General features: G+C 40.6%; 1 protein-coding gene across 1 annotated transcript; it reads right to left on the bottom strand.

Annotated features, from left to right (window-relative positions):
* Positions 1 to 11,584: 11,584 nt before the first annotated feature.
* On the bottom strand, positions 11,585 to 13,657 carry LOC110865268 (ubiquitin-60S ribosomal protein L40). Its single transcript, XM_022114506.2, has 5 exons — positions 13,498 to 13,657; positions 13,328 to 13,414; positions 12,230 to 12,332; positions 11,965 to 12,031; positions 11,585 to 11,755 (listed from the first exon to the last, which is right to left on the bottom strand). The coding sequence occupies exons 1-5, from the start codon at positions 13,598 to 13,600 to the stop codon at positions 11,729 to 11,731; spliced, it is 387 nt and encodes a 128-aa protein (XP_021970198.1). The 5' UTR covers positions 13,601 to 13,657; the 3' UTR covers positions 11,585 to 11,728.
* Positions 13,658 to 15,356: the final 1,699 nt, after the last annotated feature.

The following is a 15,356-nucleotide window of genomic DNA, read 5'->3' on the forward strand; positions in this document are numbered from 1 at the left end:
GTTTCTCCTTGAAAGAGACCTGGTAAGTGTAGCTCCTTTCATTCAAAACCACCATGTCAGAAAGTGGATCTCCGGGAGAGGTAAACCAGATCCCTAACACCTCTACCCCGGGAAGCGGTCAAGCTCACACAACAATAACAACGCCTTTTTCAACTCCGGGGAGTACACCCGAGTTCCTTACCTTCAACACACCAACCCCATCCAGATCTGGAGCTCCGTCTCCCAACGTCGGTGTGTCAGACACTCCGGCACATGTTGAACTTACCCCCGAGGGGGTCGCTAATAACTTCCTTGAGCTAAGATCACTTCTTAACCAACATGTGAACAGAGAAAGGGAAAAAGGGGTAAGGATTCGTCTAGATTACGACGAACCTGAGCCAACGTTGTCTCCTGGGCCACCTCTACCACCCTTTGCTACAAGAGGTGAGGCTGGTCCCAGCAACCCTTCAAACCCTCACCCTTATCTATCCACTGTGACAAACCCCACTGTTCATCCTATTCTCTCTTCCCAACCAACTGCTAGTGGTACTCCTCTGGGACACGAGTTAACACTCGACCAACTCCTACAGTCCCCGGTGACCAGTTGTCCCACTTCTCTAACTACCACATGGGAGCAAGCCCTGTCCGTGCTCCCTTTAGCACGAAGTGCTGTTGCTAGCACCCCTCTCGGGGTAAGTTGCTCAGTTGGTCCGGGAAGCCTTCAAGGTTTCAATTTCATACCCAACATGATGTCTCAGATGATGGCCAACTTCCCCTGGCAACACTTTATCAATCAAGTGCTTGCCACTCAGGGAAACCATGGCAATAACAACAACTTAGGTACGAGACCTGAAGAAGACTTGGCTAAACCCTACAAGCCAAGTAACCTTTCATGCTTTTCAAGACAGATAGCTGATTATGATTTTCAGTCTAAAATCAAAATGCCAGCTCACATCAGAACGTATGATGGGACGGAAGATCCCGAAGATCATCTTCAGATCTTCACTGGTGCTGCTCGAATAGAAAAATGGACAAATGATGAATGCTTCCTAATGTTCATGCAGACTCTTATTGGGTCCGCCAGAATCTGGTTCAACGACCTACCTGCTCAAAGCATTCGAAGCTTCGATGATCTCAGCAGAGGTTTTCTGGCAAACTTCTCCCAACAAAGGAGGTACGTTAAAGACGCAACAGTAATCTTCCAGATAAAACAACGCGATGATGAAAGCCTACGGGCATTCATTGAACGATACAAGAAAGAAGGGCTAACCTATGTGGGGGCTGATGAGAAAATGAGAGTGGCCGGTTTTATGAACGCCATAACCTCCAAGTATCTCACACGAGATTTCAACAAATCTCTGCCCAAAACCTTGGAAGAAGCCCTTGAAAGAGCCGAGGCTCACATTCGGGGAGAGGAAGCTGTGGATATCAAAGAACAAAGAAAAAGGGGTCCTGGCTGGCGAAGCAGTAGCCCAGCCAGAAAGAGAGGAAACTTTAAATCTTACGACAGACGCTCAAAGGGTTCGGACCCTCGAAGGGTTTAAGGGCGAAACCCTTCAAGCAGAGATAAAGGCATGAGTTTCACTCCCCTCACCAAAACCCCTCAAGAAATCCTGGCAACGGAAGAAGTCAAACAAAACTTTAGACCTCCCAGACCTCTTCCCAAGAGTCGAAAAAATGAGAACTCCACTCAGTTCTGTGAATTCCATGAAGAAAAGGGACATCACACTAATGACTGCTTCCAACTAAAAAAGAGAATTGAAGAGGCTGTTAAGTCAGGAGAACTCGCCCATTTGGTAAAAGGGGTTCGAGACAAGATGGCTGAAGGCAAAGGAAAGGAAGTAAACATGGTGTATTCTGATGAAAAGGTCCCTCACAAGAAGCGACGGTTGGAAGATTGGGAGCTTCAGTGTGTCTGCTTCCCCCCAACAAGGAAGGACCCCCTTCCTGGTCCCCTCGTGGTTGAAGCCACCGTGGGCACCTTACAAACGTGTAAAGCATACATAGACACGGGAGCAGCCACTGAAATTATGTTTGAGAAATTTTTCAACCAATTAAGCGATGAGGAACGTTCAAGGCTTCAACCCTCCGGGACCTCCATAAAAGGTATCGCCGATGTAACCCTGAAGCCTTTGGGGCAAATAACCCTTGATGTCTGTCTAAAGGAGGGATCAAAGGAAAGAACCCGATCACTAACCTTCGTGATCATCAACATCCCTTCCAACTATGACGTAATCATAGGGAGGCCCGGACAATGTGCATTCTACATGGCAGTGTCCGTTGGCCATGGCACTGTCAAATTTCCCACTGAAAGAGGAATTGCAACCCTTCAACCCTCTCAGGAAGCTTATCTAATCGAAGGGGAAAGTTCGAATGGTGAGAAGGACAAGCAAGGGTTAGTCATCAACCCTAAATACCCTGAGCAACGAATAAGGGTCAACCCCAACCTTTCTCAAGAGACCCTTTCATACCTTGAAAAGCTGCTGAAACATCACAGCGATGTATTCGCCTGGTCTCCCGAAGATATGACTGGGATCCCTCGAAACATTGCTGAACACGAGTTAAGGATACCACCCAATGTAAAGCCGGTGGTTCAAAAGAAAATAAGTTTGGCACCCGAGAGAAGCCTGGCAGCTTGCCAAGAGGTTGAAAAGCTTGTATCAGCTGGCATTCTCCGAGAGGTTAAGTACCAATCATGGATTGCAAATCCTGTTATGGTCAGAAAACCCGACAACTCTTGGAGAATGCGTATAGATTTTAAAGATCTTAACAAGGCTTGTCCCAAGGATTGCTACCCGCTCCCAGAAATTGATCTCAAGGTTGATTCTCTCACAGGGTATCCGTTTAAATGTTTCCTCGATGCATACAAAGGTTACCACCAAATCCTCATGAAGAAGGAGGATGAAGAAAAGACAGCTTTCCACACAGACAAGGGCATTTTTTGTTACCAAAAGATGCCTTTTGGCCTCAAGAATGCGGGTGCCACCTACCAACGACTCGTCGATAAGGCCTTTGAAAACCAAATTGGTAGAAACATGGAGGCATATGTCGATGACCTGGTGATCAAAAGCAAAACGGAATACCAAATGCTTGACGATATCCAAGAAACCTTCAAAAACCTTAGAAAGATCAACATGAAGCTTAACCCGGAAAAATGCTCGTTTGGATTTGATGAAGGAAAATTCCTGGGCCACATCGTTGGAAAGCAAAGTATCAAAGCCAACCCTAACAAGGTAAAAGCTGTCCTTGAAGCTAAACCACCAAGAACCAAGAAGGAGGTTGAAAGCTTGAACGGGAAGCTTGCAGCCTTGAAGCGTTTTACCTCAAAACTGGCCGAAAGATCTTTACCATTCTACAAAACGCTCAAGAACTGCTCAGATAAAAAAGATTTCAGATGGACCGATGAAGCTGAAGAAGCTTTCAATCAAATGAAACAGCATTTAGCTTCCCTACCTGATATCGCAGCACCAGAAACCGGGGAGCTCATATCGGTGTACCTTTCAGTTGCCGACGAAGCCATCAGTGCAGTTCTCACTATTGAAAGAGACAAGGCTCAGGTACCCGTTTATTTTTTCAGCAAGACTCTAAAACTAGCTGAAACCAAATATCCTCCCCTTGAAAAACTCGCTCTAGCCCTGGTCCAAACAGCCAGAAGGCTTAGAAGATACTTCCAAGCACATCCTATACAAGTGGTCACTGACCAACCTGTCAAGAATGTGCTTGAAAAACCTGAGAACTCAGGAAGGTTGGCAAAATGGGTAGTGGAACTAGGTGAACATAACATCACCTACGTCCCACGAAAAGCCATCAAAGCTCAGGTCCTGGCTGATTTCCTAGTCGAAGTCCCAAGCCAAACAATTGAAGAAGTAAATACCACAACCGCTGAACCCTCCAACCCTGAAGCCTGGAAATTATTCACCGACGGGGCTTCAAGCGTTGAAGGGTCAGGAGCTGGTTTAGTCCTAATCAACCCTGAAGGGCTAGAATTCACGTATGCTCTCCGTTTTAATTTTCAGACCACCAACAACGAGGCTGAATACGAAGCACTGATCGCCGGTCTACGGCTGGCCAAAGAAATGAAAGTCAAAAAGCTCGAAGTGTTCACTGATTCACTACTAGTATCAAGCCAAGTTAATGACAGCTATGTCGCCAAGGAGCCCAACATGAGAAAATACAAAGAAAAATCTAAGGAGTTAATGAACACCTTCCAGGCATGCAACATCAAACAGATTCCAAGATCCCAAAACAAAAAAGCCGATGCCTTGAGCAAATTGGCATCTCTCACATTCGCCCACCTCACGAAAAAGGTGTTGGTTGAAGTGTTGAAGGCCCGGTCGATTGATGAATTGGAAGTGCAAGATGTGGTCACCGAGGAAGATCCAAATTGGATGACTCCTATCAAAAAATTCCTTCAAGACAATGAACTGCCTAATGATCAAACGGAAGCTGAAAGGGTAAAGATCAAAGCAAGACAATATGTGTTGCAAGGAGAAACTCTCTATAAAAAAGGTTACCTTGCACCATTGCTAAGGTGTGTAGGCCCTGAACAAAGCAAGTATTTGGTTAAGGAAGTGCATGAAGGAATATACGGAGCTCATTTTGGAGCTAGGTCGGTGGTTGCAAAGCTCATGAACCTGGGATATTTCTGGCCTTCAATGCATCGTGACACCGTCGAGCAATTGAAGAAATGTGATGCCTGTCAAATCCACTCCCCAATACCAAAAAGTCCCAAACATGATTTGGTCCCTATAACCTCAGCATGGCCATTCCATAAATGGGGAATGGACATTGTTGGACCATTCCCTCCAAGCAAAGGGGGAGTAAAATTCCTGTTGGTAGCAATTGACTACTTCAGCAAATGGCCAGAGGTTAAACCCCTTGCCAATAGACTTTGTTTGGGAGAATATCATATGCCGCTATGGGCTGCCAGGGGTAATTGTCACCGATAATGGGAAACAATTCGCTGAGAAACCCTTCAGCCTTTGGTGCAAGGAGTACAGGATCAACCAAATCTTCAGCTCAGTGGCTTACCCGCAGTCAAACGGTCAGGTTGAAAGGACCAACAGAAGCATAGTGGAAGGCATCAAAACAAGATTGGGGAGGTATGAAAGTAATTGGCTGGAAGAATTGCCTAGCATTCTATGGGCAATCAGAACAACAGAAAAAGCAAGTCACAGAAAGACACCTTACAGCTTGGTATTTGGATCCAAAGTCGTAATCCCTGCTGAAATAGGAGTTGTAACCCAACGAATTGTCAACATGGATCCCGAGGTAAACACACAAGAGACCATGTTGAACTTACAACTCCTAGAGGAGGCCCGGGATCAAGCAGCAATACAAGAAGCCAAATACAAGCAAAGGATGGAAAGCTACTACAACAAGAAGGTCAAGAACGAACGATTCAAGCCAGGGGATCTAGTCCTCAGAAACAACGAAGCAAGCAAAAAAGAAAATCAAGGGAAACTAGGCCCGAAATGGGAAGGTCCATACACCATCCTCGAAGCACACAAAGGAGGGTCCTACAAGCTGGGAGATCTAGAAGGCAAAAGGCTCCCAAGGCACTGGAATGGAAAAACCTTGAGAAAGTTCTATGTTTAGAAAGTTTGGTTTGTATCAAAACAAAAACCTTTTGTAAAAGCAGATATTGCTTGAATGAATGAAGTCATTTTATCAAACTTGTCTTTCTATCCTAATATCAGGTTGAGAACCTAGCAAAAAACTCCATGGCAAGGGCCATGTAAGGGGATGAGCTCCCAGGCCATATCGCTCAATAGGTTCAAGGGTTGAATGGACCTATATAAGGGGTGAGTTCCTAGATCAATACAACTCCATGAGATTTGTTAAGAAAAAACAAGAATGTCTCATAGACAGGTTTGAACAGCCTACACCAATCGTTCCTTAAGTCTAAAAAATGTACTCAATAAATAGACTTACGAAATCAAACAAATTACAACGAAACAAAGAAAAGGATAGATACTACGTCTTGATGATAAACACTAAGGTAAAGTGACTGCAGCACTGAACCCTTTAAAGTGTAAAAAACATAAAGACAAAGTAAACAAAGACAAGACAAGAAAATAAAAATAAGGGACAAAAGATAAACGAACTTATCATGCAAACCAAACCAAAAGCTACCCAAATTTCAAGCCAACAGGAAACAAGCTTGAAAAGTTAAAGGCTTCAACCCATTAACAACTACACAAAAAGCCTGAAGGGTTGAAACCTCACAAGGCAAACCAAGCAAATGGAGCAAACAAAAATAACACCAACAACAACCATCATATCATAGTTAGGAAGGCCATAAAAGACCTTCAGAAGATAGTCAAAGCAAGCCCTAGTGACTTGCAAATAAAACTAGTGTTCAATGGCCATACAGGCCTAACCAACCACAGGAACCTTAAGGGTTCCCAAAAACCTAACATTGTTTAAAACATTACAGACATTAAAGTGTTTGCTAAGAAAGCTACAAATAAATATCAGTTAACAGAAGGCTTGGAACCTTCAGCCTTAGACTTCTTGGCTTTCTTAGTCTTCTTCATCTTAGCACCTTCTTCACCACCAACCGCAGAGGTCTCTAAACCAGCATCCTTTGAAGCCTCAGGCAAACTCGAGAGGGTATCATCACTATCCCCAGAGTAGGACCTCTTCCTTGACAAGGAACCCAAAACCTCAGCACAAACTTTCTCATTCAACCCCTCAGGCTTCGATTCCTGTAAAACAGACAAAGGCTTACCAAAGCAAGATGATACTTCATGAATAAAGGGGTAAGTTAGCCTTTCCATCTGCTCAACAGAAGCCTTGAAAATATCAGAAGCCTCGGGGCGAAACATGGGTGACTTCTCCAAGGGTTGTCCAGACTCATGAAGTTTGTAGCCAGCAGTAAGGCCTTGATGCTTCCCCAAGTTCAAAAGCTTGGTGTAAACATCACCAAGGGCAGAGTTAAATTCCTTGGAATGCAAAAGATAAGTCACAACCTGCTGGAAACCATGCTCGATCAACCATTGATTGTCCGCAGTCACTTGACCAAATGAAGCTTTCAACCCTTCCTTTTCTTCACGAAAAGCCTGCTGCTGGACAGCTAAGGCCTCTCGATCAGCCTTCAACTTCAACAAGTTAGCTTCAAAGCTCTTCCTCAGGTCACCCATCTCAATATCATGCATCTTTTTCAAACCATCAACCTCCTTCTTCCACGCTGCTTCCTTCTCTGCAAACCCAGCTATTTCCTTCTTCGTTGAGGCTAGGGAGGATTTCATCTTATCCTTCTTCTTAGAGAAATCCTCATACTCCCGCATCCTTTGGCGAAACCGAGTAATCCCTTGGGGAAGCATGGCAGCAAGGTTACAGGTGGTTAAAACCATGCGAGATAACATAAAGTCATCGTCCATCTCAGCAATGGTTTCACGAACAGAGGGAGGAGCAAGATGGCTAAGAGCATCCTCACAAACGGCAGCATCCTTGAAGGTATCATCATTCTTCACTTGCCAAGCAGGCACATAAACACCTTCAGGGTCCAACCCTTCAGCGTCCCTGCTTGAAGATTCTTGAACAGGAACAACCTTCTTGCCTCGAACCTTCTTGCCATGAACAACCAACTCCTTGTCCTGTTCAACACCCGCTTCAACCTGATCCTCCGAAACTTCAATATCATCAGTCAAATCCACCGGCTCAGTGGAAGTGGATTGAGGACCAGCTTTCAGCAAACGACGAGAAGATCGGCGACTCGAAGACTTGGGGGCAGTAGACTTGGTAAAACCCTTAACGTTGGCAACACTAACATAACCCGTGCCCTCAAACCTTTGCTCGGAAGTCCTAACCACAACATTCTCACCCGGAACAGACGGGGCATCCTCAAATACAACGTCGGACGTGTCGTCACTCTTGATGAAGTCCAAAGCAGACATAACTGGTAAAAACAAAACAAAAGAAAATAAGGCATAAGCAAAGTAAAATAAGAAAAGGCATAAGGGAAAAAATGCATACCAACGCCATTTCTCATTAACACCGGATCCCGATCGGCTTTTCCCCAAATATTACTAACCCCTAAAAGCACTAACAAATGTTCGGGAAAGGGACGAACCCTCGAAGGGCACCCCCGAATGGCTGAAAGAAAAGCATCATTCAACTCTGACTCAGAAGGCTCCGGATCATTGAGAACAGCATCCGGACGCCTCCACACCATTTTGAAAGGAATGATAGAGTCAGAAACCCAGAAAAACCGATCCTTCCAGGACCCAAGCGTTGTAACCATGGATGAAATAAGACAAGTATCAACCTTTGATGTCTCAAAGGTGAACCAATCACCATTTTTGGCTAAACGAAAAAATCTCCGAAAAAGCAACAAAGAGGGATCATACCCAAGAGCACGACACAACATTTCGAAATGCAAAACCCTAGCCATCCCCTTCGGATGAACTTGCCCAAAAGAAACGCGATAATACTCAAGCAAGTTCAAAACGAAAAACGAAAAAGGGTAACGAAGATTAGACCACTGAAAGTGACGACAATACAAAGCAATCGAACCAGGATTTGGTTTGTCAACAGAGACATCGCAAGCAGGGGCAGTTGGATTAAATTTCTTATCAATACCATATTCAAGACAAAACAGGTCTACTTCCTCTTGTGTCATTCGAGAGAATGACCTCGCTAAATCCTTAAGGGCACCCATGATTGAACAAAGTAAAAACGAAAATGGAGAAGGGAAACTAACCTGAGGAAGGAAACTGTGAATGATTGTAAGTAAAATGAAGAAATTTTACAACTTTAAAATAAATATGAGAGTAAAGTAGGGGTAATAAAGGTAAATAAATGGTTCCTGCAAAACCGCCGCCTGACACATGTCAATCAAATCAACTGTCAAATCGTTTCAAATTCAAAATTCAAAAAAGTAACTGCCTCAAACCTTTCAAGCCTCCAAGCAACGAACCCTTGAAGCCTTTAAAAGAAATGCATAAAAGTCAGAAGTCTTTGAGCATACTACCCCAAAAACCTCTGACTTGGGGGGCTGACGATGGGGGTAGCCCAAGGATAAACAAAATGATTAATATGCAAAGAGCTTAAAAGGTTGAAAGGTTCATCGGATGAAAAGCTGTAAAATGAGGAAATCGAGAAACAGTAATCAGTCATGTCTAGAGACTCGTCCCACCAACTCATGCTCACCAACTCACAAAGTCAGAGCAGGTCTGCACAGGCACACTCTATTAACCAGGGGTCCAAAGCCTTCAACCCCAAAAGGGGAAACCCTCCATTGCAAACAGGTTTCACTAGTCTTGTTTATGCCATTTCAGGAGATGTCTTCTCCTATAAGAAGACAGCTCATGTTCACTTCCAAGACATTCCGAAAAGGCAGAGATTCCTTAATCTCTAGTCATTCAAAGAGTTCTTTGTCACCTCCAAACAACTCCTCATCACTTTCATTCTATTTGCTTTCTTTTCTGGATTCGAGCTGGCCTCGGAGAAAGAACCTCAAAGCAAATAACGAGAACATACTAGTGAACCTCCTTCCACGTTTTGCAAACGTGGAGGGACCCCGCGACCTGCGTTAGGCAAAACTGAACCCTTCAGCCTTTTTGCCTAACCAGCTTAGCTACCATCCTTGGTCCCGTGTTTGTTGCATCAACAAATATGGTGTTTAATCGGAAGTTTATTGGAACTCCGTATGAGTTATTATCATACCTTTTTGGAAAACTTAACATAAATAAACTGAACAAGCTTGTTTTTTCTTGGTTTTGGTTTACATCAAACAGATATCTTATCAGTGAGATATCGACAATTGTATATGTTTGTAGCACACCATACACTAGTGCACACTTCTAACACACTTATTCTAAGATCTATATGCCACACTTGCGTACCATCTTTATATATTGGTGCATAACTTTAACATATCAATGCACAACATAACTAGTGTGCATGTGCCTTACGATAACAAAATTTTTAAAACATTCTACACTTTTAACACACTCATTCTAGGATCAATCAGATGTGTTTTCAACATTGATATAGACATAGAGCGACGCATAGGGTTTTGACACAAACACGCTCACACCCAAAACTTTGGAGAGTTGTTTCAAATCGTAGGACAGAGTAAAACGAATGAAAGAACATAGCGACGGTAAGCTAATTTCACTAGAAAACTTGGTCCCCTATACTTTTCATCTTTGGTAAATTTTCCCTTTTACAAATCGTTCTAAATTTGTGAGTTAAAACGACGCAACGTGTGTGTGGTTCAATGTTTTTATGTTTTGTTCAAAATTTTGAGAGTTAACACGGCTCAACGTGCATGTGTGGTTCAATGTTTTTACGTCTATTTTTTTCCATTTAACAGGTTGGTCACATTGCGCTGGTCCTAGATCGACTCAGTGTTGGCGATCGCTGGCGGTGGTGTGTCATTGATGTTAATTTGGCAAGGTTTTAGGCCCCGCCGCAACGCCGGGATGCTTAATTCTAGTTGTACACTAATTTATATAAATTTTGTTGTGTTTTCAATGACTAGGAATATGGGTGCAAACGAGCCGAGCCCGAGCTCGACAAGGCTCGAGCTCGTTTAACAAATGAAAGCTCAAGCTCGAGCTCGGCTCGAAGGTAATTTTTCAAGCTCGGCTAGGGCTCGGGCTCGACTCGTTTAGTATTTATTAATTAATTTATATTAATTATAATTATTATTATACATATAATTTAGTTATTTTTTATATTTATATAAATGGTAATTATTATTATATAAATATATGTTTAATGTATTAATAAAAAATTTATAAATAGAAAGCTCGTTTAGGCTCTTGAGCCGGCTCGAGCTAGATAAGCGAAGCTCAGGCTCGGGCTCGTTTACTAAACGAGATTGTTTTTAAGCTCGGGCTCGAGCTCGAGCTCGTTTAAGCTCGGCTCGTTCGAGCTTTTTTCGAGCTGAGCTCGAGTAGCTCACGAGTAGCTCGGCTCGTTTGCACCTCTAACTAGGAACAACTTTAATATGAAAATGAACATATTGTGAGCATTTATATTTTGTTCGTCAAATTTATAAAGTTTCGTGAAATTAGCTTACCGTCACTATGTTCTTTCATTAGTTTTAGTCTGCCCTACGATTCAAAACAGTTCTTCAAAGTTCTATTATGCAGCTTTGAAAAATGAAAACCTTAGAATAGCATAATCACTAATCCCAATCCTTGTTAAAACTTTGTTTTCAAATATTTTACCCATACTCATTTGTTACAAGTTTGGTCCCAAGTGGGATAGTGGATGATTGTTTGTTTAACTGATTTTTTCAATGACAATTATCCCATAGATCATGAGAGAATTGCAAAGCTTAGCTCTACAATATGAGGAGATTTATTGAGCACAAGTCCCACCACCTTTGCTCTCTTTTTAGGTTGGATGGTATAACATGAAGCCTCTAGAGGGTAAATTGCGGCACATTAGCGCCACCTGTGTCGGGGGCTTCATTACGCCAAACCAGCCAATCAAAACCATGTGTTGTCACTCTATATGTTAAAACCTTCGAATAGCCAAGTTTCTCATTCTAATCACAGCTTAATTTTAGATGTTAAATGACATCCACGTTTCAAAACTAGCTCAAAACATTAAAACAAAATAGAAAACTCGACACCACATCAGATAGCACAAAAAAACACATAAAAACCAGTATTGCTTCTTGAAAAAAACAAACAATTTATCCATAGGTACTTAACAACAAAATATGATAAAAATAGATGCATGCAGAACTTCTAAAATTAACCAAACAAGTTGCTTGTCTAAGTCTTCACTTAATCTTCTTCTTTGGCCTTAGCTGCAACCACAAGAAAGATAAAAAACAATTAAAAAAACATTTCCAATTTAGCATATCAAAAGAAAAAAGAAAAATCTTGCAGCGCTTGGTAATAAAAGGAGGCGCCAGATTTCATACAATGCAATAAACACCTAGCGACTTAGACGCGCTATATTAAATCAAGTGTGCATTTATTAGAAATAAAAAAACTTTCAAGAATATTTTATTACTTGGTTGCTGTGGCCACATTTCTTCTTCCTGCAGTTTACTGCCCTTGGGTGCAGACGAGCATAACACCTAACCAAAAACAATTCACCAAGCAAAAATCAATTATTAGAACTGATAACAAATACATGTTACAATAAACTAAGAAAAACTGAAAGTTAAGAAGTTACATCAGCAAGGTGTTGATAAATCAACATATAATTTTTTGGGAATAAAAAAAATAATTTGAGCCCAGTAAGTGCAATGTCATAAACCATGTAAAGAACTCACTTGCGGCAAATGGTCTTGTCTTGATTGTACTTCCTAGCCAATGCCATCAAAGAGGGTTCAATGATTCCTCCCCTTAACCTCAAAACCAAATGAAGAGTAGATTCTGAACAAACAACATTATTAAGTGTAAGAAAACATTACAACAAAATGAAAAATTGATTCTGAACAAACAACATAAAACTATAACATAAACATTTAAAATAAACCAAACGAGAGTCCATTCGCAGCAACAAAAAACAGCATTTAATCTAATTCACTTAAAGCAGCAACTTACATGCAACTTTAGAAAAACCAGTATCCCAAAATTTTATAAGAAAAACAAAAACTGATTTAACTAGAGTGTCAAAAGCTAACAACAAGATCATATTATAATCATGATACTACGTGGCTATGCAGTATGGTGATGGTCCATTCTTGGAAGATGATCCGCCACGTAAGCGCCACGTAGATCGGGTGTAAGGATGGGGCAAAGAGGGTGGAGCTAAGGAAATGGGGGGATGGGCCTAATAATATATAGATATAGATATATATATATATGTATATATATATGTATATATATATGTATATATTGTATGTATATATGTATATATTGTATGTATATATGTATATATTGTATGTATATATGTATATATGTATGTATATATATATATATGTATATATTGTATGTATAGGTGTGTGAGAGGGGGAAGCCCGTCTCCAACGTCCGCAGGCCGACGTTCAGGACGCCGCGGATGAGGGGGGGGAATGGGGGGGACAGCGGCGACGAAGCAGGACAGGGCTGGGACGAAGCCCATACCGTCCAGCCTAACACTGTGGTGAGAAGCAACTAGTAAACAAATACAACACTTTAAATCGCCAAATAATGTTCAAACAATTTCTAAATTTAAAATAAAATCAAGTAATTATTTCAATCAACTGCAAAATTAATATTAATGATAAAAAATAATTCCAAATAATAGTTATATCACCAATAGCTACAATATAAATCTTATAATCTTAAACAACATTTCCAGAGTTACTAACCTAGAGCACAATTAACAAAAAAATACACAACTTCCTCATCAATTAAGAAACAAAAATTATAAATAAAAAACAAACCTTTCTGGATGTTGTAATCAGCAAGAGTTCTGCCATCTTCAAGCTGCTTTCCGGCGAAGATCAACCGCTGCTGATCCGGTGGAATACCTACACAACACAAAATGTGAAAATCATTGTAGATGCAGTTACAGATGAATAATCAAACATATGTGTTTAGATGAGTATGATACCTTCCTTGTCCTGAATCTTGGCCTTGACATTGTCAATGGTGTCGCTGCTCTCAACCTCGAGGGTTATGGTCTTACCGGTTAGGGTTTTCACGAAGATCTGCATCTTTGTTTCTGGCTGAGGCAGGTGGAAGTTTGGGTGGGTGTAAGAGAGTTTTTATATTCTGGCTTTATGATTAGGGTTTTGAGTGGAGTTAACTTTGGCCCATTTTAGCTTTCAGGCCCAACTTCATTATGATTTCTTTTAGCAAGTTTACCTTTTGGGTTGAGTAAAATATATTTAACTAGTTTCATAGTTTTATAACTAACTAGTAGTAAAATCCGTGTGCAAACATGGGTGGTTTTTAAAAAACCATACATAACACATTTTAATAGAAAGTATAGATAGGTATATAAATATTGTATCAAAACGTGTTATCTATTATAGCTCATAGACAACTATAAACATAAATCATTAGTTAATATATCAGTTACATACATCTATTTCTATTCTCGTATCCAAAAAATGGAGTACCCACCTATTGACAATGTAAACTGCTTATAGACATAAATACATATAAAAGATATCTAACAAACTTAATAGAATTTGAATACAACTTAAGTTTCAACAAACATTAATTACAAACATACGATCACCTGCCTCAACAACTTTCACCAAAGCTCAAGACATAAGTACATATAAAAGATGTCTAACAAACTTAATAGAATTTGAATATAACTTAAGTTTCAACAAACATTAACTACGAACACACGATCACCTGCCTCAACAACTTTCACCAAAGCTCAATCAAGGTTGATCAGACCTTTGACTTCCAAAGTTCTTTGACTTCAACAGATGATAGGTCTTCAACAGACTTTAGACTTCAGCAGATCTTTGTGTATACCAGTCTTTATAGCTCAGCAGACTTTAGAAATCATCAGATGTTGGTTGCCACTGTCATTGGAGGGAAAATAGTTCAAAGCACTGTTATTAAGATCAGTTGTTGCAGAACCAGTTTTGGCTTTGTATCATCTGTTCTTCAAGGAAGGATTACATGAGCCAACAATCTCCCCCTAGAACAAATGATGCCAAAACTCTTCATTGTTCTGATCTTTATTCTCTCATCAACAGTTACCGGATTTGCCCTTTGAATTAGAGCTCAAAATCCAAGGAATCTGTGTCATCTTCATCCCTTTCTAGTTGAAGGTTCATTAAATCTTGAAGGTCATCTGCATTCTGACCATATGCAGCCTCCCTTGACAGCTTTTCAACTCTACCATCAGACCTGAACAGAGTCAATACGTGGGTATCTTTGTCAGACTTCCATTTTAGTATTTTTAGGTCTAATGGGTTTCTAGGGAGAAGTTTTATTTGAGATGAGTTTGGGGATTGTGGTCTGCTTACCAACTTTTTGAGTGTTTCAAACACTTGAGCTTGAAGTTGTAGAGAAGCTTCATCCAATCCAAATTGTAGTTGATTGTAGTTGACACTTGAGTTTGAAGTTGCAACCCGATTGGTTCTGATCGGTACATTTTAGTTACACTCTAGTTTATTTTAATTATAATAAAAATGTACCGATATTGTTATAAAAGATACCACTTTGATATGTTTTATTATTTGGTAGGTTATTAAGAAAATAAGTTATTTTGATGAATATATAATATAATAAAAAGAAATAAATATAACAAAAACTTAGAATTCTAAAAAAACCAAATGTATATTTATTAAGTACAATTTATGATCTGATGGTTGTGGGGGTTACGAATAAACAAAGAAATATAGAAAATAACATTGGACATTAAATTTAGTTATTATTGAAATTAATTGTTTGAACGCATTTGGTTATTATTCGTTTGTACAGGAGGAATCGAAATAAAGAATA

Source organism: Helianthus annuus, chromosome 6 (assembly GCF_002127325.2).
Source record: "Helianthus annuus cultivar XRQ/B chromosome 6, HanXRQr2.0-SUNRISE, whole genome shotgun sequence".
In the NCBI taxonomy this organism is placed as follows: domain Eukaryota; kingdom Viridiplantae; phylum Streptophyta; class Magnoliopsida; order Asterales; family Asteraceae; genus Helianthus; species Helianthus annuus.